Genomic DNA, 27,348 nt, shown 5'->3' with positions numbered 1-27,348 from the left:
AATAGAGATGAAGCCTGTTTGAAAATCTGACCCTGTTTACTTGCCTGTAGGTTAATTAGTTTTGTTTCAGAGGAAAAAGCAGATTTTATATATAGTATTGGTGCAACTGTGAGGACACAGTGAAATTGATTGAAATGGATGGAGGGAAATGAGCCTGCATAATGCTGGGCTTTTCATGCCATGGAGACAATGAAGTAGTTCCAGTGGAAAGCACAGCTCTGTGAACATGTGGTTTCAATAATATTATGGTATGTAGTGACTGCTGCTGTGTAAAAGGAATTCAGGACACCATTTTTTGCATGCAGTCATGAGCTTTTTAGATGTCAGTTTTTGAATACTGGAGGCACAGTAGATATAGGAAAAGGGTGTTGTCTCAAAACAACTTAATTTGATCCTCCTCTTGAAGGCAAAGCTTTGAGCACAGTTATCTCTCTGAGTTGCCTTTTCAGATCCCTAAAGGCAGAGTTTGCACAACTAGTTGAGCTGGCTCTGTCTTGTTTTTTTGTCAAACTATGAAGTTCCTTCCTGATAAAAACAGAAGGCAGACTTGCTGATTGGGTGTGGCTTTTGAAAGGATATGACATCAGCCACATCCCTGGCTTTGTACAGTGTGGTCTGTCTGATTTCTGGCTGCACACCAAGTGAATGAGGAGGTGTTTTGTTAAATCCGCACACAGGTACTCAAGTTACTCTGAAACTGCTGCCGGTACCAAGTTCCAGTCTGCTGCGAAGTCTGCTTGACTTGCACACACGGAGTCTGCTTAATAGATTACTTGCATAACTAGGATTTTCATCAGGGAGGATGGAATTTGAACTCTCAAGACCAACTGTGAAGTGAAATAACAGAAATTTGACTGCCCAGTGTGCAATGGATGGTGCAGGAGCAAAGGGAAATGCCAGTAAATACCAGGGAGTGGAAGGACAGTCACATGCAACTTCTCTATCAAATCCACTGATGAGTGGTAAGTAATATAACTGTATCTATCCAAACAATCTTCCAGATAGTCTTCTGGTGGTGATGGAAGGGCCATGGATGGTATATATGCAGAGCTTCAGAATTGTATTCTCCCAGAAGGCTTGTTTACGTGCAGTTTGTAGGCAGACATCCGTGTACGTTATTGCATTTTAAATTGTATTGATTATGCACTATTAGTGCTTTCTGACAGTAAAAACCAAGCTTTATTTTTAAGCACTTCACAAATATTAGGAATCTGAGCAAAGTAAAATAAGCATTACAATCTGAGCTAGACATAACTGAAAAAGAAGTTGCAACGTGGGCATGTTTGGTTTGCATTATTGCCAGCTGAACACTCAGTGTTAGCTCAGCGAAAAAAGTTCCTCTTTTGTTTTTAAAGATAGACTAAAGAATCTTTGCTCGTGGCATTACAGATATTTGTGGATTATTCTCAAAAGGCCAGGCTGTGAACCCCTTTCTGTCACTGATGAGTAGTTACTCACACAAGTTGCCCCATTCTGTTCACCACTCTGCATAAGAGGCTTGCAGTCCGGCCCAAAGTGTTTGAAATACAAACAATCTCTTTTCACATACAGCTTGGTTAGCGGTGTTTCACTTGGCTTTCGGGGAGGCTTTCAGTTCATGGCTAGTGTGCTGGGGGAGGAAAAATGAAGGTAACATGCAGTAACATTGTAGTATTCCTCTTTCTTTCATGAGAGCTCTGGAAATCTTCCATTTGTTGCTAAACTAAAAAAGAATGATGCAGTTAGAATATGAGGAGAACTACAAGGCCAGCTGCAGCGCAGAAGTGACCAAGGTGTCTGTACTGCTGTCTAAGTTGATTTTGTTTTTTGTGGGGGTGGTGGAATAGTGATAACAATAAAATCCCAAATGAGTCTGGATTTGAGATGGATTCTTCCTAAATGGATGACAGGTTTCCAGAATCTAGAATGAAGGAGGAAAGTCTGTGTTTGTACAGAGCCTAGCACAATGGGAGCCTGGTTCAAGACTAGGGCTCACAAGCACTATGGTAATATAAATAATAAATAATCATACAATGGAGCAAAGGGTAGTGGCACTAATTTAAGGATTCAAAATAATATTTAGACAAGAATTTTCAATGAGGCCTAAGAAATTAGACACCCAGCTCCCATTGAAAGTCAGTGCGGCCCAGGCTCAAGGGATGAATACCCGCATAACCCATGGCAGACCCCCAGGGGTCCGGGGAACTCCACATTGGGAACCACTGCCACAGCCTAAATACACTAGTATGCAACACAGGGAAACTGCGAACACTTAGACTAAGCACACACCTCCAGATTGTGATGGCATAATTACGCACTTTCACTCTTGTGGTTACTCTGTTGTCACCCGAATCCTTGTGAATGTATACAATAGCCATGTAGTTCTCACATCTGTCTGTAATATGTGTATTTGCATTATACTGCTGTCAGGATAAGCTTGGGACACAAGGTGTAGGTAACAATAAAAGATCAGAGTCTAACTCAGAAAAATTGTTTCTCAATCCAAAATTTGTAAATGATCTGTAAACATATCTCTGCTGAAGCTCATGCAGACTTTGTGATGGCATTGGTTTCAAAATGGGAAAACTGAAAGGTTTTTGAAGAGACTGAATATAATACAAGCGGTAACCCTACGAGGAATGAATATGCGATGTTGCCAAGAGAGCTTGAAGAGGCTATACTGTAGGGTTAAGACTGACCCAGAAGAGTAGAAAAAGTGTGAGGTTTAAGCCCTTAGATTAGTGACATCCTCATCCCAAAATGTTTCACTAGAAAAACACCAGTACCTGAGCTGATACTAGTAGTATTTCTGCTCTTCAGTTTTTAGTTGTTCCTTACTGCTGATTCAGGTTTTCTCATGTGGGTGCTCAGAACAGCATGCCTGACAATCATTGACCCCACACTGAAAAATGTGAGACTATATTATCCATACACCCAACAAATAAAAACCACTTCCATGACGTCTACTGCAAAGGAGCAGAGACAGCTATCCCCATTATTCTGACAACTTGACTATTTCCTTACTCTTTAGATGATCCCACATTCCAGCCTGGAAAACCACCATATATTGTTCATGGATAAATGTGATTTAATAAACAGTATTCTACAGACATTGCTTTTAAAGCAAAATCCATAGAATTATGAATAGCATATTGCCCTTTATCAATCAATGTAGCATGGCTTGGGCCCACTGTGGCACTATCCATATGGGGACAGATCTTTAGCTGGTGTACGGTGCTGTAGTTTCAGTGAAGCCAATGGAACTTTGCCGACTTGCTTGTGAAAAGAAGTGAGACGCTACCAAATTAAAAAAAGAATATAATTTTCTCTAGAAGTACCACAAAATGGGTTATTCAGAAAGACTTACTGCACAAATGTCGGCACTCCATGCACGGACTACCACCAGGAAGGGTGCATTGAGGGCATGTCATTCCTCCCATTTGGCCCATTGACTCCTCTAGATTCCACAGATCTAAGTAATCTTTTTTTTTTTTAACAGAGGAGTGAATTTTTGTGCCCCTTTGAATTCATGATCTTTGTCTGCCTTCCAGTCTTTCTCTCCTCTACTGAGCTGATTTCAGCATGCTCTTTTTCAGCGACATAACAGGAGATAAAGAAGTATTCACCTCTGGGAAAAATACACTGGCCCACCTGTTTGTCCGTCTGTGATAAGAACCCCTATTGTAAGGGCTTTATTCCATCTTCAGCAGTTAGTTCAGACTTGTCTGCCAACATGCTGTACCAGGTACCAGTAAAGATATTTCACTCTGGCCTCAAACCTGCTTTGAGCTGTTCACTTTGGGATAACAATCAGAGTTCCATTGGAATTGCTCCATCCTTTCTCTTAGCCCCAGGATGACAACCCCTTTAGAACAAGTATTGTTGAATTGTTATCCCAAGAGAGTTGCAGAGCCTGGACTATGCACACCAAATTCCTTTCAATTTACTTTGTTTGAATAATATAGTAAGCCTCGCAGATTGGACTATTGTTATCAGATGTGTGCGACTATTACCTTTTTGAATTGCCACTTGGTAAACTGCCCAGAGGCACATTTTAAGGCATTTCACATTTTCCCAGACTTGAAGCCTCATTTTTGTTCCTTTAATAACTCATTGTTTCAGACAGAACAAAAGCCAAATTCATCTAGGATATCCCGACACCACCATCCCTAAAATATTACCATTCATGATTTACCTGCTACAGAACTTTATAAATCACAGACATTACACTAGTATATGTCCAAAATTGCCATCACGTGTCTTTGTCTTGTGTCGACGTAATATCTTTCAGTTGTTATAATTGAAAATAAAAGAGGAGTAATCCAGCAGCTTTGGTCCTAGCTACCTAAGTCAGTGGAGGTATCTAACTAGCAGTTCATGGCTTAAAAGGCAGTGGCTGCAAGCAAGGCATTTTCTGTGTCAGGTCCAGGACTCTCAAACATATTTGTTTCCTCTCTTGGTCCACCAGAGCTGAGGTTTGTTGACCTTATGTGCTTGCTGAAGATCTCTGTTATTCTCTCGAAAGGGTAAAGGATTTTTGGTAGCTTATTTAATGGGGGACTCTTCATGGTTAAATGTTTCATTTCACGTATGTGATACTGATTGAATAGCGTGGTCAGATGGTTCATGCCACAAAGCCTTTTGTGTTAAGGATATCGATATTTTTGCTGTTATTTCAGTATTTGTAGAGGTGCCTAATGCTAAGAGAATTAATGTTAAATAAATTAATAGATTCAGCAACCAGAGAAATTAAACATAACAGTCCATAAACATAAATGTGAGTATTCTTTCACATATTTGTGTGGATCTACCAAGTCCAGGGATGGATGGCAAGTCTTATGAAATATATCCAATTGCTCTTTTGCCTGACAAATCCCAAATAAATCTTTCTCTCTCTTTAAAAAAAATAACTTGCCAATTCCTGTATCAAATTGTAACCATAACAATTTCTCCAGTATAAAAGACTCTTACAGATCCTATCACAGCCATTCATGCTGACAAATTTCTGAGTAAATTTTTTCCATCAAAACCTTCCAAATGTCAGTGCATTTGCAGACTGTGACATGTCTAGTATCAAATTTTAAATACCTAGACTCCCTGGAACCAGTAGTTCAAATCCTAGCATGACATAGGACTTCATCTTTTAAAGGTAGATAAACTGACTTCCATCTATTTTACTGTATTTAGGCCTTTCAGACAAGATCTTAAAACCCAAGGATGTGTTTGCTTATGTGGACATGAATGATCTCAGAGCAGTTCTCACAGTAGTAGGGATATCTCCTCATGTCCTTGGATGAAATTTCACTTCTCACACCCACTACAGCTATGCAGTGTGCTGGTTCCTGGATTGTTGCTAAAAGTTGTTTCCATTTCAGTGTTTTGCTTTACGCCTGAAATCATGCAAGGGAATCTGGGGGAGTGCAACACTTGCACCTGCTTCGGATCCTGTTTACTTCAGTTATCATTTGCAGAGCCCTTTGAAAGTCTGGGGCTATGTTTTTGTTTGTTTTTAAAGTGGCTGAGACAGGATAGAATTTAGTGAGCTGATGTTATGGTGGTTTAGTGTTGCTCCAGAGGAGCAAATCAGTAAAAAATTGGGTGGTTCTTGCCTTTTAGGAGAGCCCACTCTCTTCAAACCCCTCCTTAAAACTCAACTTTCCCCAGGAAGCCCACCAATGCTAATCTAAAGCACTCTGACCTTCCCATTAAGTGTTAAAAATAAGCAAACAACATGCTAAGACAGATCCTTCCTCCTGGTCTCCCCTGTACAGTTTGTATCTAATTTTGTGGCTTTAATGGTACAGAGTGTAGTCGGAAGAGAGCCTGAGACATAAGCCCTTGTATTAGAGGCCTGGTATGAGGCAGGACCTGCTTACAGAATTTGGCAAGAACTGGGCTGATATTGCAGAAATACACATTTCTAAGAAGCAGTAAGCACAGAGTACTTACGCAAACACATTTTGATATTAAGTGGTACCAAAACATTCTGATATTAGGATTGTACAAAAACACTTCCCAAGGGTAACAGGAACACACTGATTCCTTTTAAAAGATAAGGTTAGGAAGACAGTATGTAATAGAGATGTTTTGATTGAACCAACATGTACAAAGTGATGGGTAATAACTAGGGCTGTCAAGCAATTAAAAAAATTAATTGCGATTAATCGCACTGTTAAACAATAATAGAGTACCATTTATTTAAATATTTTGGATGTTTTCTACATTTTCAAATATATTGATTTCAATTACAACACAGAATACAAAGTGTACAGTGCTCACTTTATATTTATTTTTGATTACAAATATTTGCATTTCAAAAAACAGAAGAAATAGTATATTTCAATTCACCTAATACAAATCCTGTAGTGCAATTTCTTTAAAATGAAAGTTGAACTTACAAATGTAGAATTATGTAGAAAAAAAACCTGCATTCAAAAATAAAACGATGTAAAACTTTAGAACCTTTAAGTCCACTTATTCCAACTTCAGCCAATCGCTCAGACAAACTAGTTTGGTTACAATTTGCAGGAGATAATGCTGCCCACATCTTGTTTACAATTCACCTGAAAGTGAGAACAGGCATTCGCATGTCACTTTTGTAGCTGGCCTTGCAAGATATTTACGTGCCAGATGCGCTAAAGATTCATATGTCCCTTCATGCTTCAACCACCATTCCAGGGGACATGTGTCCATGCTGATGACGGGTTCTGCTCGATAACAATCCAAAGCAGAGCGGACCGACGCATGTTCATTTTCATCATCTGAGTCAGATGCCACCAGCCCAAGGTTGATTTTCTTTTTTGGTCATTCGGGTTCTGTAGTTTCCACATCGGAATGTTGCTCTTTTAAGACATCTGCAAGCATTCTCCACACCTCGTCACTCTCAGATTTTGGAAGGCACTTCAGATTCTTAAACCTTGGGTCGAGTTCTGTATCTATCATTAGAAATCTCACATTGGTATCTTCTTTTCATTTTGTCAAATCTGCTATGAAAGTGTTCTTAAAACAAACATGTGCTGGGTCATCATCTGAGCCTGGTATAACATGAAATATATGGCAGAATGGAGGTAAAACAGAACAGGAGACATAGAATTCTCCCCCAAGGAGTTCAGTCCCAAATTTAATTAACGCATTTATTTTTTTAACAATCATCATCAGCATGGAAGCATGTCCTCTGGAATGGTGGCTGAAACATAAAGGGGCATACGAATGTTTAGCATATCTGGCACGTGACATTGTAAATAAGAAGCAGTCAGCATTATCTCCTGTAAATGTAAACAAACTTGTTTGTCTTAGCAATTGGCTGAGCAAGAAGTAGGACTGAGTAGACTTGCAGGCTTTAAAGTTTTACATTGTTTTGTTTTTGAGTGCAGTTATGTAACAAAAAAAAATCTACATTTGTAAGTTATACTTGCACGATAAAGAGATTGCACTACAGTATTGGATGAGGTGAATTGAAAAATACTATTTCTTTTACCATTTTACAGTGCAAATATTTGTAATAAAAATAATAATATAAAGTGAGCACTGTACACTTTGCATTCTGTGTTGTAAGAGAAATCAATATATTTGAAAATGAAGAAAAACATCCAAAAATATTTAATAAATTTTAGTTGGTATTCTATTGTTTAACAGTGTGATTAATCACGATACATTTTTTTAATCGCAGTTAATTTTTTTAAGTTCATCGTGAGAGTTAATTGCAATTAATCAACAGCTCTAGTAATCACTAGCCACATCAGGGAGCAGTAACTATGTCAAAGGTAGCACGTAACTTGGTTGTATTAGGGTATAAAGATGTCTTTTAGAGGGAGTTTATTTGTTCCGCGGCGTGGGGAATGGAAAGTCCCACCATTCACTGAGTTGTGTCCATTGTCACGGGCATACATGTCTTCGGGCTTGTCTACCCTGGCAATTAACAGCGCTGCAACCTTCTTGCTTGGGGGTGTAAAAAAACACTCCCCTGAGTGCAGCAAGTTGCAGCACTATAAAGCCCCAGTGTCAACAGTGCCCCAGTGCTGTGCCGCAACCACACAAGACACTTTAAAGTGCTGCCATGGCAGTGCTGCTGCTGCAGTGCTTTAGCGTTGCCAGTGTAGACTAGCCCTTAGTATCCCCACAGAGCAGTGGTGGGCAACCTGCAGGCCGTGGGCCGCATGCGGCCTGTCAGGGTAATCGCTGGCGAGCCGCCAGACAGTTTGTTTACATTTGCGTGGCCACCCGCAACTCCCACTGGCCGGGGTTCGCCGTTCCCGGCCAATGGCTGCTGCTTCCCGCAGCTCCCATTGGCCAGGAACAGCGAACTGCGGCCACCGGGACTGCGGGCGGCCGTGAAAATGTAAACAAACTGTCTAGCAGCCCGCCAGCGGATTACCCTGACGGGCTGCATGCGGCCCACGGCCTGCAGGTAGCCCACCACTGCCATAGAGTCTGCCAGGTGCTGTTACCTTGCACTGTCAACAATAAACCTGTCCTCGTGCCTTTGTATCTTAACGGATCTTGTGGTCATTGGGCAGTTCACTTGAGGTCAGCTGTGCCAGCTGTCTGCGCAGAGCTGGGACGGCACACAGGAAGAACACACGCACGCAGCCAAACATCTAACCACGCAGAGCACACAGCAGATGCTTAATTCCTTCTGTGATTACAATAATACTGGCCACCAAAACTTGAGGTACAAAGTCAATGGGTAACACAATTACCCCTGGGTATTTTGGCACCAACTACGATCAACTGTTGTTAGTTCTAGCCCATCTCTGGCTATTAGTAAATAATTTAGCAGCTGCAACCTTTTCAGAATATCTTCCTTTTAAAATTGGTAAAATATTCTGAGCTTGAAAAAACCCCAAAGGCATTATAAACAATTCAGAGCTAGTGGCAGGCTAAATAAGAACAAGACTGTGCTGTGTAAATTACTCTTTTGTCCTCCAATGGGAACTTAGTTGATTAGTGCTTGTTTAAAACACTATTTGCATTCTCATAAAATGTACCTTGCTTTTTCCTCCCTCCAAATGAGTGAAGGCTGGCAACTCAGGGAATAAACCACCTTGACCAAAACCATTGCTACTGCTGACTGCAGCAGCAACTCAAGCAATGTATCTGGAAATCAGATAATACTTAGGAATCGCATGAGAAGGAAGCAGATTTACTACATTTCCGGCAGTCACCCAGTTTAGATAAAGTCAGGCGATGAAATAGTCCATGAAATTCTTGACCCTTCTCTTCTCCTTCTGCAGATTTTGTTTCAGACTGGTCTCCCTTACATGATGCCTCTATCCACGGGCGTTTGCTTGCTCTGAAGAAACTCATCACTCAGGTATCGTTTTACTGGGGAGATGAACATTCTGCTGCTTTGCTCATTGGTCCCATTGTTGAATGCAGGCTGGATTTTATATTGTAAGGTATCTGAGATTAGTACAGTGAACTCCACTTGTGATGGATGGTTTTATGATAGCTAACTTATTATCTATGCAAAGCCATATAAATGAAAGCCTGGATTCTGCAAGCAGTTATGAATGTGCTTAACTCTTGCACAAGTATTCCCATTGAAGTCCCCAGGACTACTCATATACTTCAAGTTAAGCACATGTGTTAGTGTTTGCAGGATTAGGGCCTAACTGAGCTATATCCTTCTCTCCTGTTGAGACACCGGTTGGAGGAGAGCAGTTATTGGGGAAATGCCCTGTGTTTGATCTTGCAGATCTCATGAGACTCTGTCATAGTTGAAGGATTTGTGGTAGAGCTAAATAAAATATTTGTAATGCAAGGTTTGCTTTTCCATCAAAACTCGCTCCTGAAATCACGGAGGTTTCCGGAAAACAACTTGATAAAATTCCAGAATTTCTTGACAAAATTGCAAATAAGATATTTGCAAAAATCAAAAGGTCACTTTTATTTGAGAAGTCACAATTCTAAATCTTGATGGAAAAGGTCACATGGCACAGTGGGTGATGTAAAAGGCTGGAAGCCAAGATCATTCAAAGACATTTAAAATACGTAAAGCACTATATAAGTGGTAAGCATCACTGTTATTGCCTCCAATAATAATTTCTGTTATTTTACAAGGGGAGCAGTGTAAACCTCATTACAGCAGATCATGTGTCTCCTCTCCATGAAGCCTGCTTAGGGGGCCATCCTGCTTGTGCTAGTGTCCTATTAAAACATGGGGCTCAAGTAAGTATAACACAGATATTTAGAAGCATATCTATGAAACTCAGTTTTCCCTGCAGGGTAATAATTGGTTTAATGAACGATGAGAAGAAAACCATAGGATTGCATGTTGAGATGTCTACAGTGTGTTATGTAGGAGGAATTGTGTGATGTGAAGGAATGTACCACAATGAGTTAAACAATAAAAAGACCAGTTGTATTTTTAAAAACGTCTATTTCAAGCTCCTGATATTGTAAGCTGTGTGAAAAGAATGAACCCTGCTAGAGTTTTCTGAACCAAATTCTAATATCAATTAAAGCCCATTTACACTGCTCTGGTGGTGTAAAGGAGCGTAATGTGGGTGTAAATACTATTTACATTTTAAGGCCCCTTTACACTTTTGGAGGAATGTAAGTATAACTAAGATCCTGGGTCTTTTCGATTTTTTTATGTAATTATTTTGGCTGAACCAATATAGTGAATAGCCATTCCAAAAAGCCCAGTGAGATTTAATTTATAATAAAATATGCTTTGATAAAATATTAAATATAAAATTTGATACTGTGCATGTACCCGGTGCCTAGCTTAACTCTAAGCATATTGCCACTTTTTACATAAAAGACACTTTTTTAATAAAGCAACAAAAAAGTACAGATTTAAGCAGCCCCTGCCATTATTATTATTTATATTTTGGTTTCATAGATTCATAGATTCTAAGGTCAGAAGGGAGCATTGTGATCATCTAGTCTCATGTAACACAGGTCACAGAACTTCCCTAAACAAATTCCTGGAGTGTATCTTTTAAGAAAAAACATCCAATGTTGATTTAAAAATTGCCAGTGATGGAAAATCCACCATAACCCTGGATAAATTGTCCCAGTAGTTAATTACAAGGGCCCTACCGAATTCACGGTCATGAAAAACATGTTATGGACTGTGAAATCTGGTCTTTTGTGTGCTTTTACCCTATACAATACAGATTTCATGGGGGAGACCAGTGTTTCTCAAATTCGGGGTTCTGATCCAAAAGGGAGTTGCAGGGCGGTCTCAAGGTTATTTTAGGGCTGCCTTCAGAGCTGGGAGGCTGGAGAGCAGGGGCTGCTGGCTGGGTGCCCAACCCTGAAGGCAGCGCCCCACCAGCAGCAGCGCTGAAGTAAGGGTGGCGATACCATCCCATGCCACCTTACTTCTGTGCTGTTGCTGGTTCTGCCTTCGGTCCCTTCCCTACTCCACAGCATCCAGGTGTCTGGTCTGCAGGCAACGCTCTCCAGCTGTCCAGCTCTGAAGGCACCACCGCCACCAGCAACAGCAGAGAAGTAAGGGTAGCAATACCACAACCCCCCCTCCAATAACCTTACGACCCCCCACAACTCCTTTTAGGGTCAGGACCTCTACAATTACAACATCATGAACTTTCAGATTTAAATAGCTGAAATAATGAAATTTATGATTTTTAAAATCCTATGACCATGAAATTGAGCAAAATGGACTATGAATTGGTAGGGCCCTATTAATCACCCTCAGGGTTAAAAATATACTTTATATCCAGTCTGAATTTGTCAAGCTTCAACTTCCAGCCATTGGATTGTGTTATACCTTTCTCTGGTAGGCTGACAAACCCATTATCAAATATTTGTTCCTCATGTAGGTACTTACAGATGGTAATCAAGTTACCCCTTAGCCTTCTCTTGGTTAAGCTAAATAGATTGAGCTTCTTGAGTTTAGTCTTGGTTCTAGGCACTTACCAAACATATAGAAAGAGACAGTCCTATCCCAAAGAGTTTATAATCCTGCAAAAACGTATGTACACGCTTAACTTTATACACGTGATTAGTCCCACTGATGTTAGCAGGACAAATCACATGCATATATGCACCACAGGTGTAAATATGCAGGATCAGTGCCTAAAAAAAAGCAAGAAGCACATAAAAAATGGAGAGGAATGGAGACAATATACAAGCAAAGTGTCCAGAGTGGTGATGTGTGCAAGTCTCATGGCATTTCTGTTTTTTTTCCCCCAAAAGTATTGACTTTTCAGTGAAAAATTTAAAACTGAATATTTTTGTTGGAAAACCAAAAATGTTAATGCACAAACGTCACCACAGTATCTACCTCCTGGGAGTTCTAGGTCAGGTGCCTCATGCCCACCTTCTCCTTGATGGGCTGGGCTCCCTGGTCGGACTACATTTCCCATGATGCACCGTGGTCTCCTCTCTTGCTAAACTACCATGGTACATCATGGAAGCCCCTACCATGGTGCATCATGGGAGATGTGGTCCAGCTGGAGAATCTGGCCCATACAGGGCAATGGGGGCATGATGATCCCAGAAAACTCCCATGAGCACCATGGTAGTATTTCTGACTCAAATAGTTTTTGGGTTTGGGGAAAAAAAGTGTGTTTTTCCAATGAAAAGTTGATTATTTTCAACAGAAAGTGGACACCTTTTGCAAAAAAAAAAAATGTTTTTAATTGAATACTCTCAATATTGCATAGAAAAACAGTTTTGATGAAAATATTCATCCAGCCCTAGTTAAAATATTCCTGGATCATAACTGTTTTTAAAGAAACTACTTGCCTGTTGTTTTTCCTTCAGGTGAATGGAGTTACTATTGATTGGCACACTCCTTTGTTCAATGCCTGTGTCAGTGGCAACGTGGCCTGTTTGAATCTATTATTACAGCATGGAGCCAGCCCACATGCACCATGTGACCTGGCTTCCCCTATCCATGAAGCTGCTAAGAGAGGTAGGTTACTCAGTCAAGAGTCGGAATTACTTTTCCTTTTACCAGCACCTTGCAGCTGAAGCTAGTGAGAGAAAGGAAAGATCGGTCGGTATATTGAATTCATGTAAAATACAAATATATCATTGATAGAACTCTGATACTTGTCCTCAGTGCTGATATCACAGTTTCTACCTTCCTGTCTTCATCCTTGACACCTGCTCCTGGGTCCCTAATCAGCTCCTGAGGTCCTGGGTATATGAGGTGACCTCTCTTAACTTCGTCTACCACACAATCTGGCTCGCAAGCCCTCACACCAACTTGCACTGCTGCGAGGGATCCTTTAACCCAGTGGTTCTCAACTCTGGCCCACCGCTTGTTCAGGGAAAGCCCCTGGCGGGCCAGCCGGTTTGTTTAACTGCCACGTCTGCAGGTTCGGCTGATTGCGGCTCCCACTGGCCACGGTTCGCTGCTCCAGGCCAGTGGGGGCTGCAGAAAGCGACGTGGGCCGAGGGACATGCTGGCCTCCCTTCCTGCAGCCCCCATTGGCCTGGAGCGCAGAACTGCAGCCAATGGGAGCTGCGATCGGCCGAACCTGCGAATGCGGCAGGTAAACAAACTGGCCCGGCGCACCAGGGACTTTCACTGAACAAACAGTGGACCAGAGTTGAGAAACACTGATCTAACCCAAACATTGCCCTTGGGTCTCCCACAGCTTAACTACTGTCATTTGGGTGGAGGAAAGGGTGCAGGTGTTTCCTTATCTGGTACTTATCTCTCCTTGGTCCCCCAAATGATGCTGTTCGTTGGAGGGGAAAGTATCCCACCAAGAGTGTTGCTCTGTGTTGCCATCTACCATAGCTTAACAAAACAATTTTAACAGGTTGAACTTGAACTCCTCACCTCCTAAATTAACAAACTTGTCCACCATAAGGAGAATTCTGTGAAGAGAGAATTACTGTGAATTTTCTGAAAGCACTGGAAATCAATACAAATTTTCACAGACACTTCCATTCCCTAGTAAGCACTTCATGAAGTAAGGACTTGTATTTCTACTACTGTTCTAGTCTTATGGACAAGAAGACTGCTTTAGTGCTTTGATGGTGAACAAATGCCAGCTACTACTTTCCATTAAGTATTGAGAATGGATAATGATCTCACATTAGCTAGCAAAAGGCATACTGAAATGAGACCCCTATAAAAAGCAAAATATTTCAGCTAATAAATGAGATACAAGAACCTAGGAAGCAACTGGGCTGCCTTGCAAGGACCTTCCGTGATTTGGCTTAGCTGTTCCTGTTTTTCAGTGCAGACATTACCCAACAAATAAAATGCATTCCTTTGAAGATGTCATGGCATAATTTGGTCATGTGTGTAATGTAAACTCCCCCCCCCTTACATGGTAATATTCCTAATGGCTATTGTTCCCTTGACCAGACTAGAGAGAGAAAGAGAAAACGAGGATTCCAATCTCTTGAAAAGAGACTGGGGAAGAAGGGGCCATTACAGACAGGAAATCAAAAATGGCAGAAATGACTGGATGAGCACCTTTGAGACCATTATTGTCTGTGAGTTGTCACCTGCTGCTTCTCTTCTCCATCCCACCAAAATGATTCATTATGGGATGGGTGGAGAAAAGCATTCTGAATGTAGCAAAATCCTGGGGTCCGGGGAGAGACAAAAATGGAAATCTAAAATCTCTTGCCAAATCAATGGAGCTTTACTGATCTACACTGGGGAGGGGAGGGGGGAGAGTTATCTGGGCCACAAAATGAGGATTGTTCAGAAACCCCTTATTTTTATTATTTGACCTTTCTTTATCCTTTCAAAGGACATATTGAATGTGTCGAATCCCTCACATCCAATGGAGTAAATATCGACCTCAACATCAAACACCTGGGTACTCCACTGTATGTGGCTTGTGAGAATGAGCAGGTAGCCTGTGCCAAGAAGTTACTTGAATCAGGTAAAAAAAAAAAGTAAAATGATGTTCTTTTATTTTCTGTAACATTTCTTTATACTCTGTCCTCATCCCAGGCTTAGGGGTGCTCACACACTGGAATTCTGAAACATGTGAAGCGGGTAGGTAGCTCTGGGTATCACATTCGGAACGTTAAGTTGACTAGAAGGGATGTAGCCACACAACTCCCACTGAAACTACATGCACCTCATGCAGGGGGCCAGACTGCACTGAGCCCTGCATTCTTGGATCCTTTATACACCAGTGCAAGGGCTGGGCACAAACATGGTCATCCATTCAGCAAGATGCTGAAGTATGTGCCTCACTCGTAGCATGAGTGGTCCCGCTCAGGTCTATGGGACTCCTCATGTGTGTAAAGTTAGGCACATGCCTAAGTACCCTACTGAACTGTGCAATCGCATCATGCAAACACTGGAAGACCGGAGCACCACCCACAGTGCTAGCAACTCCACAGGTGGTGGGAAAGGGGATGTGGGGACTGAGAGTGGAGCTATGTCCCTTCCCTACTCCACAGCATCCAGGTGTCTGGTCTGTGGCCCGTAAGAGGGTACAGCAGGTACCACAGCTGTTTGTGGCCCCCCAGAGCAGAGGCACAGCCTGAGGCAGAGTGTCTCAGGGAGCTTTCATTGATTCACGGAACCCCATCATCCCATCCCAAAACAGGCAGTGGTTTAAAGTCATAATTGAGCCCCAAACTATTAAAATCCATCTCTAGGAGTGTAGTGGGAACCTCCATTGCTGCAGGTTGGTCAGACACCTAGGCGGTAGCAAAGGAAATGGGATGTTCCAGCTATGACTTTTATTTTATTAATGTGATCATATTCTTGGTCCTACTTTATTTTCAGGAGCAAGTGCAAATGGTGGCAAAGATCTGGATTCTCCTCTCCATGCGGCTGCCCGGAATTCCAACGCTGACCTGGTGCACTTGCTCATTGACTTTGGAGCTGACGTGCATGCTAAGAATGCAGAAGGCAAAAGGCCAGTGGAGCTGGTTCCACCAAGCAGCACTTTAACGCAAATATTTGTGCAGAAAGAAGGTGTCCTTTAATATTTGTTTTATTCAAAATCATAACCCATAGGTGACTGAAAAAAGGGCACATTATTTACTATGCTGCACTTCATGTTCTATATCATGGAGCAAAACTGAAAATAACTGGGCTCAGTTCTGCCCTCAGATATTTGGACACAATTTCCATTAGCATCAGCGTATTAATTTATGAAATATTATTCATTATTATTATTATTATTATTATTATTGTTTTAAAAGACTTTATGGAAAGTCCAGCCTCAGCAAAAAGGAATTTCCAGTCACTACAAATGCTGTAGAGTATTATTTGGATCCCATGCACCTGTGGCCCCCAGAGCTTTTCCTGAGAGTCCAGGGCATCAGTGAACAGACTTGAAGATTGTAATGTGTCACAGAAATGAGCTTAGGAGACATATTAAGCAGAAGAACTTAATCAACTGGGAACTTTCCTCTTTTTGACTATCAGTGTTCTTGGGACTGGCCCTAAATCCACTGAAGTCAATTGGAAACTTTTCATTTTCATTTACTTTAGTGGGTTCTGGGTCATTCCTGGGTTGCGTTAAGCTAGTGATTCTCCTTGGAGCATATTAACAAATTTGCAAAGGATAGAAAGTAACCTCAAATCATCCAGTGAGAGTTGAGCCTGATTACCAGAGAGCAGAAATGTACCCATTGAGTTTAAATAATGTAATTTTTGTGGTACAAGTCCAGCAAATGCCGGGAAATTCTGTGTTAAAGTACAGTTGGGAAGCTTTTAATTCATGCAGTATAAAAATGGTAAATGGACTGTAACCATGATCTAATTCCTTGCCTTTTGCTTTATATTTGTGGGTCAAAACCTTAAGAAGTAGCAAAATGTGTCTGAAAATTAATTTCTCTGTTAGCTTTTTTGAAAAAGGTTGTAAAATACATCCCAAGAGGTGGTACAATAAGTATATATGGTATGTGTTTATTAAGGTCCTATATTATGTCCTGCAGAGTCCAGCCCTTCTTCCAATATTTAGGTTTGATTCTTATTTAAACTTTTTTAAAAGCAGCTATTATTTACCTGTAAATCAAAATGGTTCCAAGTCCATTTTGTTTTATTGGGTATATTATATTCAAGAATTCTGGGGAAAAATCCTAATTGTTTGCCAGGGAAATGTGAACAATGCCTCTGGTCAATAGAGTTACATTCCTATAATATATTCATTTAGAATACATTAGCCCTCTATGGAGAAAGAAGTGGTTCAGGACTATTTAGAAAAGCTGGATGAGCACAAGTCCATGGGGTGGGATGCACTCCATCTGAGAGTGCTAAAAGAGTTGGCGGATGTGATTGCAGAGCCATTGGCCGTTATCTTTGAAAACTCATGGAGATCGGGGGAGGTCCCGGATGACTGGAAAAAGGCTAATGTAGTGCCCATCTTTAAAAAAGGGAAGGAGGAGGATCCGGGCCAGTCAGCCTCACCTCAGTCCCTGGAAAAATCATGGAGCAGGTCCTCAAGGAATCAATTCTGAAGCACTTAGAGGAGAGGAAAGTGATAAGGAACAGTCAGCATGGATTCACCAAGGGCAAGTCATGCCTGACTAATCTAATTGCCTTCTATGACGAGATAACTGGCTCTGTGGATGAGGGGAAAGCAATGGACATGTTATTCCTTGACTTTAGGAAAGCTTTTGACACGGTCTCCCAGCATATTCTTGCCAGCAAGTTAAAGAAGTATGGGCTGGATGAATGGATGATAAGGTGGATAGAACGCTGGCTAGATTGTCGGGCTCAACGGGTAGTGATCAATGGCTCCATGTCTAGTTGGCAGCCGGTATCAAGTGGTGTGCCCCAAGGGTTGGTTCTGGGGCCGGTTTTGTTCAATATCTTCATTAATGATCTGGAGGATGGCGTGGATTGCACCCTCAGCAAGTTTGCAGAGGACACTAAACTGGGAGGAGAGGTAGATACGCTGGAGGGTAGGGATAGGATCCAGAGGGACCTAGACAAATTAGAGGATTGGGCCAAAAGAAATCTGATGAGGTTCAAGAAGGACAAGTGCAAAGTCCTGCACTTAAGACAGAAGAATCCCATGCACCGCTACAGACTAGGGACCGAATGGTTAGGCAGCAGTTCTGCAGAAAAGGACCTAGGGGTTACAGTGGACGAGAAGCTGGATATGAGTCAACAGTGTGCCCTTGTTGCCAAGAAGGCCAATGGCATTTTGGGATGTATAAGTAGGAGCATTGCCAGCAGATCGAGGGACGTGATCGTTCCCCTCTATTGGACATTGGTGAGGCCTCATCTGGAGTACTGTGTCCAGTTTGGGGCCCCACACTACAAGAAGGATGTGGAAAAATTGGAAAGAGTCCAGTGGAGGGCAACAAAAATGATTAGGGGACCGGAACACATGACTTATGAGGAGAGACTGAGGGAACTGGGGTTGTTTAGTCTGCGGAAGAGAAGAATGAGGGGGGATTTGATAGCTGCTTTCAACTACCTGAAAGGGGGTTCCAAAGAGGATGGGTGTAGACTGTTCTCAGTGGTAGCAGATGACAGAATGAGGAGTAATGGTCTCAAGTTGCAGTGGGGGAGGTTTAGGTTGTATATTAGGAAAAACTTTTTCACTAGGAGGGTGGTGAAGCACTGGAATGCATTACCTAGGGAGGTGGTGGAATCTCCTTCCTTAGAAGTTTTTAAGGTCAGGCTTGACAAAGGCCTGGCTGGGATGATTTAGTTGGGGATTAGTCCTGCTTGAGCAGGGGGTTGGACTAGATGACCTCCTGAGGTCCCTTCCAACCCTGAGATTGTATGATTCTAATTTCCTATGGAGGCAGTAAACAGCAGTTAGTATCATTATGTTAAACAAGATACTGCTGGTATAATCCACCACTATATTACTCCAGTTTTATGCCAATGTGACTCTGTTGAGATCAGTGGAGTTACACCAGTGTAAAACTGGAATAATACAGTGATAAATCAGGCCCTGTGTGTGTAGTCAGTAATCTTATGAAAACCATCACATGGTGATGCATGGCAGAGATATTTGGTCTTTCAACGCTGTATGTTACAGAACTCAAATCCTCTTTCTATTAGACTTCTGACTCGTATCACATGTGTTTATCTGAGATAAAAGAATATGTCATGCATGCCTAGGGAGAAGCCACAGAACCACATGTAACATTGGAAGGACTGAGTTGAGAGGGCTGGACAATAATTAAAGTTTCTAAGGCAATTTCTGCTTTTACAGTAATTGAAGCTTGCACTCATAAAATTATGGAGAACATTTTGCTACTGAGTAGTGCTTCCCAAATGTTGTTCAAAATTCCTTTTTCTGAGTAAGTTCCAGGTTTGCTAGCAGCTGGTTTCTAAATTGTCTGGTCTGAAGCAATTGAAAACAGATGTGAAAATATACAGCCTCTTGTTTAACGTTCAAGTTCCCTTCCTGTAGTGTTACTTCCTTTTGCTTTCATTCAGATTCATTCTATGAGCATGGTGATCTCTGGTACAGGCAGCAGATGAGCTGTAGTATTTCTCACACTCCTGGGCAGCCTCCATTATTCCAGTAGACTCACTTGCTAATCAGAATTGGTCTCCATTCTGTTTTCTTTTCCTCCATCTGGTAAATGCTTGGAAGGCTCTACCTACAAATGTGCAGGAAATGGTAGCATCTAGGGGTTTCTGCTTCAGTAGACTATTGGCCAAAGTACCAGCCTACAGTCACCCATATGAACAGTTACAGAATGTTGTTGCCCCAATGTAATGTTTCGCTGCATATGTTTTCTGTCTGAATGATACAGACAGTTTTGCGTGTGTTCCGGATAACTCACTAAATTAACAAATAAAACAGCACCGCATTGAATTACCTTGAATACAAGAATTACCGTACATTTTTTGGTTATTTTTCAGGAGAGTGAAATTGATTTTTTTTTAAACTTTTCTCTTTTTCAGTGAAACATTTCTGCTTTTATGGGAGTGTTTTTAAACTTTTAAGAAGTTCTCAAAGAGGCATTTACTTACGCCGGAGCAAAATAAAATGGACAAAACAGAACGCACGATGTAATATTGCAATAGTCACTCCTGTTCCCATTGATGTCAACAGCAATTTCAAAAGATGAGCCTGGGAGTTTAAATTCATAACTTTTCTAACACTAAAAATTATGGACTGAACAGAGACACTGGATTTATGGCTTATTACAGCAACCTGTAACTTGCTAACTCCCTCTTTTTGTCCTATGACTGAAGGGGTTTTGATGGGCCACTCTATCTTGATTGGTCCCTTAAAATATGTGCTAATGACTTTTATCTTTTCCACCTTGCATTTAGCTGTGATGCTCTGAGTACATTTCCCAGACCTGAAAAATTCTTGTTTCTGTCACCAACAGAAGTTGGTCCAGTAAAAGATATTACCTCACCCACCTTGTTTGTCTAATTGCAGTTCTGCCAGTTTCAGTCGGAGCAGACCTGGATTCGCCACTTCATAGATATTTAGGTCAGAAAGGACCATTATGATCATCTAGTCTGACCTCCTGCACAACGCAGGCCACAGAATTTCACCCACCACTCCTACAAAAAAACCTCACACCTATATCTGTGCTACTGAAGTCCTCAAATCGTAGTTTAAAGACTTCAAGGAGCAGAGAATCCTCCAGCAAGTGACCCGTGCCCCATGCTACAGAGGAAGGCAAAAAACCTCCAGGGCCTCTTCCAATCTGCCCTGGAGGAAAATTCCTTCCCGACCCCAAATATGGCGATCAGCTAAACCCTGAGCATATGGGCAAGATTCATCAGCCAGATCCTACAGAAAATTCTTTCCCGGGTAACTCGGATCTTACCCCATCTAATAGCCCATCACAGGCCATTGGGCCTATTTACCATGAATATTTAATTACCAAAACCATGTTATCCCATCATACCATCTCCTCCATAAACTTATCGAGTTTAATCTTAAAGCCAGATAGATCTTTTGCCCCCACTGCTTCCCTTGGAAGGCTATTCCAAAACTTCACTCCTCTGATGGTTAAAAACCTTCATCTAATTTCTAGTCTAAATTTCCTAGTGGCCAGTTTTTATCCATTTGTTCTTGTGTCCACATTGGTACTGAGCTTAAATAATTCCTCTCCCTCTCCGGTATTTATACCTCTGATATATTTATAGAGAGCAATCATATCTCCCCTCAACCTTCTTTTAGTTAGGCTAAACAAGCCAAGCTCCCTGAGTCTCCTTTCATAAGACAAGTTTTCCATTCCTCGGATCATCCTAGTAGCCCTTCTCTGTACCTGTTCCAGTTTGAATTCATCCTTCTTAAACATGGGAGACCAGAACTGCACACAGTATTCCAGGTGAGGTCTCACCAGTGCCTTGTATAACGGTACTAATAAGTCCTTATCTCTACTGGAAATACCTCGCCTGATGCATCCCAAGACCGCATTAGCTTTTTTCACAGCCATATCACATTGGCGGCTCATAGTCATCCTATGATCAACCAATATTCCAAGGTCCTTTTCCTCCTCCGTTACTTCTAATTGATGCGTCCCTAGCTTATAACTAAAATTCTTGTTGTTAATCCCTAAATGCATGACCCTACACTTCTCACTATTAAATTTCATCCTATTACTCCAGTTTACAAGGTTATCCAGATCCTCCTGTAGGGTATCCCTGTCCTTCTCTAAATTAGCAATACCTCCCAGCTTTGTATGATCCGCAAACTTTATTAGCACACTCCCACTTTTTGTGCTCAGGTCAGTAATAAAAAGATTGGTCCCAAAACTGATCCTTGAGGAAGTCCACTGGTAACCTCCCTCCAGCCTAACAGTTCATCTTTCAGTAGGACCCGTTGTAGTCTCCCCTTTAACCAATTCCTTATCTACCTTTCAATTTTCCTATTGATCCCCATCTTATCCAATTTAACTAATAATTCCCCACGTGGCACGATATCAAATGCCTTACTAAAATCTAGGTAAATTAGATCCACTGCGTTTCCCTTGCACCATACATTGTCTTTTAAACTTGTGTAACGTGTGTGTAAAATGCTGCTGTTCTGACTTGGAACAGTCTTGCATTCTCTGTGCACAGTTGCAAATGGCAGCATAAGATGCAAAGCAGTGGCGAATGAAGCCCTGTATATTTACCAGGTTCATTAATTCATGTCTCATTAATACTGCATGTCGACAGTGTTCTTTATACAGCCGTTTGATCAGTAAAATGGTCTTTAAGAGAACTGAGCCAGCTGTGAAGAACTGCTGAAAAAGTGGTAGCTGGAGTGTGGAGGGACACTGAAAAAACAGCTGCTTTTTCAAGCTGTTACCCAAAAGCAGGACCAGCTGCTTCCATAGTACCTTCCACTCCCTTACTCACAGCTACTGCCAACACAGCTTCTCTGGTGACCACAAATGCCCTTATCTTCTAGCTTCTTTTAGAAAATCTTAACTGGGACTGACTTTTAGCTGATACCATCTCTGCCTCCCTGATCCCATTTCACTGATTCCCTCTTGCTTTCTAAAATGCCTCATAAAGCTCATCTCTTTCTTCTTACACTGCTTAAACCCATCCCAATCCCGCCTTCCCCCATTAGTGCATCCTGCTTGTCTGCTCTCCTTATCTACTCTGACAGTAACTTTTCTGTTGCTGTAACTGCTGTGTATGATGAGATAGCTGTACAAATGACATGTTATATGATCCAACTGCTCTGTATTTAAATACGTCATAATAACTACCTCTTAACAAGAAGGGTAAGCCCTCCATTAAGCACGTTATTCTGTTACATTTAAATAAAAGAGATAGATTCTTTACTAGGGCTTGCATTATCAGCATGAGACTATTTAATCTTGAAGGTTTAAATAAGGGATTATATATTGCGACTCTTGCTATGTGTTTATCACAGTTATACTGTTATGAATACTTCTGCAGAAACCAGTGGGCCGCAAACTTGAATCTCACTCAAGGGAAAGGATTTTGAAGGAAGCATTAATCATCTCTTATTTTCAAGCAACATAAAGACATTTGTCTTATAGCTTGTAGGAAAATAATACAGCTACTAATCATACCTGTATAAGGATTAAGAATGACTGTGTTTGGTTCTAAGACAACACATTTACCTTTCAGAGTAGCAGCCGTGTTAGTCTGTATCCGCAAAAAGAACAGGAGTCCTTGTGGCACCTTAGAGACTAACACATTTATCTGAGCATAAACTTTCGTGAGCTACAGCTCACTTCATTGCATTTACCTTGTGGGCTTGACTTACCACTGCCTTGCCTCTTGTATGGTCATTTACACCTGGGCAACATGGGGATAAATTGCTTCTACTGGGGTAAGTCAGAGGAGATTTCTCATTTGATAGTGTTTAGCGCCTGTTTTTGCACTAGAGTAAATGACTGCACCAGGAGCATAGCAATGGGGAATCGGTCCCTGTGTGCTGTTTTCAGTATTCAGCTACAAAATCTATTTATAAATTACAATCTTTCTCAGAGCCGGCACTAGGCATAAGCAGACTAAGCAATTGCTTGAGGTCCTGAGCTGCTCACGGGGCCCCCTGTTTGCTTTTTTAGTATGTGTTGTGTGTGGGGGGCCCCCCAAAAATATTCCAGCATAGGGCCCCCAGTGGGCTAACACCACCTCTGATCCCCCTTAAAAAACTAACTACCTGCTCCAAACACCTTATGACTAAAATGATTTGGTAAAGAATTTCTAGTGAGTTGAGCTTTTAGGAGCCTGCGGGAGCTGAGAGCTTGGGAATGTTGCCCTTAAGTAAAGCTGGTCTAGCCTGTACTACACAAAAGCTGGCCTTGTTACATATCTACAGTTTCAGTTCTGTGACAACTGATCTTGGGGCAATAAAATCACATGTTATAACTTGTCTTGTGGCATCTTTCTCCAGGGCCCCTGTCCTTGATGCAGTTGTGCCGCCTGTGCATTAGGAAGTGCTTCGGACACAAACAACATCATAAAATAACTGGACTTCTGCTCCCGGATGAGCTGAAACATTTTCTTCTCCACATTTAAACATTTTGTATTCAAACCCATACCAGTAAAAATAAGGCGAGGTTTACCATAGTGTTGCCAACTCTTGCAATTTTACTGTGAGTCTTGTGGCATTTGATGTTTCTTTGAAAGCTCCAGATGCTGGAGTCATGTGCTTAGATGAGAATCTCAATTTTCGTTAAAAAAGAAGTAATTTTCTAGCTCTCATGGCTGTGGAGAAAAGCTTGATAATGTGACCCAGCTCAGAAACCAGAAAGCAAGTAACATGAGGACGAAATTTATCATTTTTGTAAAGAAAATCTCATGATTCTTTGAGGCCTGATTTTTGAATGCTTGGGGTTGGCCATACTGCACCAAGTACATGTACTAGTGCAGTACAAACATCATCTCAGATTTAATAAATAAGAAGGATGACTGAAGTCTTGCTTTAAGCAGCAGCCACCTAGGATGCCCATGTTGGCCATAAAAGATGTTTCACGATCTCGTTGCCCTTTATGTGTAAGGAAACGGAGCCAATTCCAACCCTGAAAAGCAAGTAGGGAGATCTGGCGTGGGAAAACTGGTTAATCATTTGGAGCAGACAATTCAACTCTTTTAAAGATGATCAAAGAATTTGCTGAAAGTTTCTTCCTTAGAATTCAAAGAAAAGTAAAGGAAAGACAGTGAATGTCAATTATTTTATTGAGTTAGGTTATTTCTGCCCTTCATGTTTTAAACATGAAAATATTAACTAGTTCTTAAAGAATATTCTGTGTTTTCAGAATACCCAACAGTGCATATAGATGAGCACCAGCCAACAGCAATCTATTCACATGGGCATCTGAAACTGTTAGGGGTTTACATTATTGTCATTACAGCATAGAGATCATTGTTGAGGGTAGCTTTCTGCAGTGGGGAAATAGTAGGAAAATTATTTTTGATCAGCCATTAAAAACACTTATTCACTGATGTGTTTTGAGACTTAATGGCCTCCTATCTCAGTATAATTTCTCCCTTAAGGATACATTTTTCAAGGACACAGGTTACCACATGTTGGCAGGGAGGAAATGTTCTTCGCTTTATGGTTTGAATGAAAAGTGAAATTTCATAAGGATTTATCAGCAGGTCATCAAAAAGGACAGGTTCATTTTTTTTTTCCTCCAGAGAAAGTTACCAAAGAGTTCATTCGAAGGGTGAAATAAAAATCTTTCTTGGAAAACATTCTACCTCTTTCTTAACATTTCCCACATGAGAGAGAATAGAAACAACTATCTTTAGTGTAGAATAATATAGTAAATAATGAAAACATATAAATAGTAGAAAAGTCCATCCCATATAAATACTTTGAAAACTCTAGTTCTTTCCAGCTTTCGAAACTAAAAATAAAATTAGAACAATAGTAATCTGCCCCACCCCCATTTTTTCCCCCTAGTTTAATTTGGACGTTGGTCAACCAGAGACAAAGGTTTAAATTCTGTCTCCACTGAAGTCAATGGCAAAACTCCTGTTGACATCAGTGGAGCTGGATTGCATCCAACAAGACTCAATTTTAGATTTATTCACAAATACTCTACAAGTTCTTTGAGCTCTGAGTATGCTCTTTTGGGTAGAAAAAATGATTATAGTGTATTTTAGCTATTCTCTCTCTCTCTACAGGTAGCTCTCTGCATTGACTCTCTGTTCAAAGAATGTTTGAGTCTGAATAGAGATGGATTTGAAGCAAAACCCCAGAACTGCACACTCTGAATTTGGGAAAGTCTGGATCAGGATCTGAGTACAAACATTCTAGCTCAGTCTCATCTCTAATTCTGAATCATGGTGCTTTTATACAGTACTTAAGCATTAATATACCAGGTGCATATACTTCTGGGATATCTCCATACTGTCCGTCTCAAAATAATACACATGTAGACCCGAATGCTACAATTCAGTAAATAACACTTTCAAAAATAATTTTCTCCTTTTCCAATTGCCAAGACCTCACTAGGATTGTGTTTCCCAAGCAGAAGCTGACTGCATTACTAACATGCAGAGTGTACGAAAATGGTTTGCATTCAGTGCTGGTGATATCATTAACTTCTGCAGGAGGAAATACAGAGTCCTTAGCATGTAAAAGAAGAACACACAGCTTTTCAAATAGAGCATCTTGTTTAAAACTTTTCCAATATACCTGTATGGTTTACACAGTTGCCAAATATGGGAACTTTAATAGGATGTTCAAATTTCACAACTGTATGCTCATACTTGGTCCTTTGGTATGTAAAATGAGCATTTACATCCCTACTTGGCATACAGATGTGGGCTATAGATACCCTGCTTAAAGGCTTGATCCCATGACTATTAAGTTAACAAGACTACTTCCATTGATTTCAGTGAGTATTGGATCATGCTGTAAATACCCACATTTGAAAACTAAATATTCAGCTGTCCACATTTTAGGATCAGAAACAGTAAGTAATTTTTTCTCAACAGTTTTGCCAAATACTTTTAAAATTCTGATTTTGTGACCTCAATCAGTGTGTTTGTAGGGCTAAGCTAATATCCTGAGCTGCTTAATCATATCAGGTGGTGAGGGCTGGTTTTTGAGATCTGTTTACCTTTTGAAGATTTAATAGCTTGGCTCTGTTTACCTGAATCTTTTTATCTTGTATAACTAGGATGAATTCCCTATGCTCATTTTCCATCATCTCAATATATTTACGTTTTTATTTATTTTTAAATCATTCGTGATTGAAACTGATGGATTACAGTTTTATGCACAGATATCTTTGAAGCTATAAGGTAAACTTAATGAAATCTGGAGCTATTTCCAAACTTGAAATCATGCCAAGTGCCACTCAGTGTTTGAAAGACTGTCCTGAATATATTTTTGTAGATTCTAGGCTGTCATTTTGTTAAAGGATTCTATTTCAGCAATTTTTAACAAGACTATTCAACCACTATTGTACATGATGTTTGCTCAAAATATATTGTGTATATTCTAAGTTTGGTTTTCATTTTTTAATTAGCGTACCGATTTTGCATTATGTTTTAATATTCTGGAGTCCTAGGTTGAGGTCTAATACTCTGGCTTGTAACAGGGAGCTAACAATGTTATTAATAGTATACAGACTCTCATCATAAGGTGGAATCCTGTCTGAGTCTGGGACTCTTGTAACCACAGTACTTTCCCTTTAAAATGTCTGAAGAATGCTGTGATAAGAGCTGAAGCAGCTGTTTGTCCCCTGAACCCATGTGGGAGCTGGGTCTCTTGAAGATTTCAGTTGTTCCTACACCATTTACATTAAATAAATACACAAATTATTGTCTCAGTCTTTTAAAATAGATAAACTCTTCCTTACTTAACAGTTCTTGCTGGAAACAAATAGACAATGTGCTGTCTCTGAAACCTCCTCCCCCTCCTTTTAAAAACAAACAAACTTTTTATTGTTTTATTGTATTTTATCATTTATTTTAACAGTTTATTACAACAAACTTACTATGAAATGTTAACATACTGCATTGCACAGGACTTGTTCAGGATCAGATTAATATTCAAAGAATTGGCTAAACATTTTGGCTTGCCT

General features: G+C 40.7%; 1 protein-coding gene across 2 annotated transcripts; it reads left to right on the top strand.

The window, feature by feature from the left end:
* Positions 1-451: 451 nt before the first annotated feature.
* ASB9 (ankyrin repeat and SOCS box containing 9) lies at positions 452-27,083 on the top strand. Of its 2 annotated transcripts, none has more exons than XM_048861488.2 (7): positions 452-962; positions 9,213-9,292; positions 10,042-10,149; positions 12,721-12,871; positions 14,679-14,813; positions 15,674-15,865; positions 23,700-27,083. In XM_048861488.2, exons 1-7 carry the CDS (start codon positions 869-871, stop codon positions 23,822-23,824), a joined length of 885 nt encoding a protein of 294 aa, XP_048717445.1. In that variant the 5' UTR covers positions 452-868; the 3' UTR covers positions 23,825-27,083. The 2 variants fall into 2 exon arrangements, with proteins under 2 accessions (XP_048717445.1, XP_048717453.1); XM_048861496.2 differs by having other exon boundaries at positions 455-962; positions 25,439-27,083.
* The last annotated feature ends 265 nt before the right edge of the window (positions 27,084-27,348 follow it).

The sequence above is a fragment of the Caretta caretta genome, chromosome 1 (assembly GCF_965140235.1).
Source record: "Caretta caretta isolate rCarCar2 chromosome 1, rCarCar1.hap1, whole genome shotgun sequence".
Lineage (NCBI taxonomy): Eukaryota > Metazoa > Chordata > Testudines > Cheloniidae > Caretta > Caretta caretta.
The sequence above is the reverse complement of the archived record's forward strand: the minus strand, read 5'-3'. Positions and strand labels throughout refer to the sequence as shown.

Coding starts and splice junctions, on each gene's coding strand:
- ASB9 (XM_048861488.2), top strand. CDS start 869: ATGGATGGTGCAGGAGCAAAGGGAAATGCCAGTAAATACCAGGGAGTG. Junction 14,814..15,673: donor CAAGAAGTTACTTGAATCAG/GTAAAAAAAAAA, acceptor CTTTATTTTCAG/GAGCAAGTGCAAATGGTGGC. Junction 15,866..23,699: donor AATATTTGTGCAGAAAGAAG/GTGTCCTTTAAT, acceptor ATCTTTCTCCAG/GGCCCCTGTCCTTGATGCAG.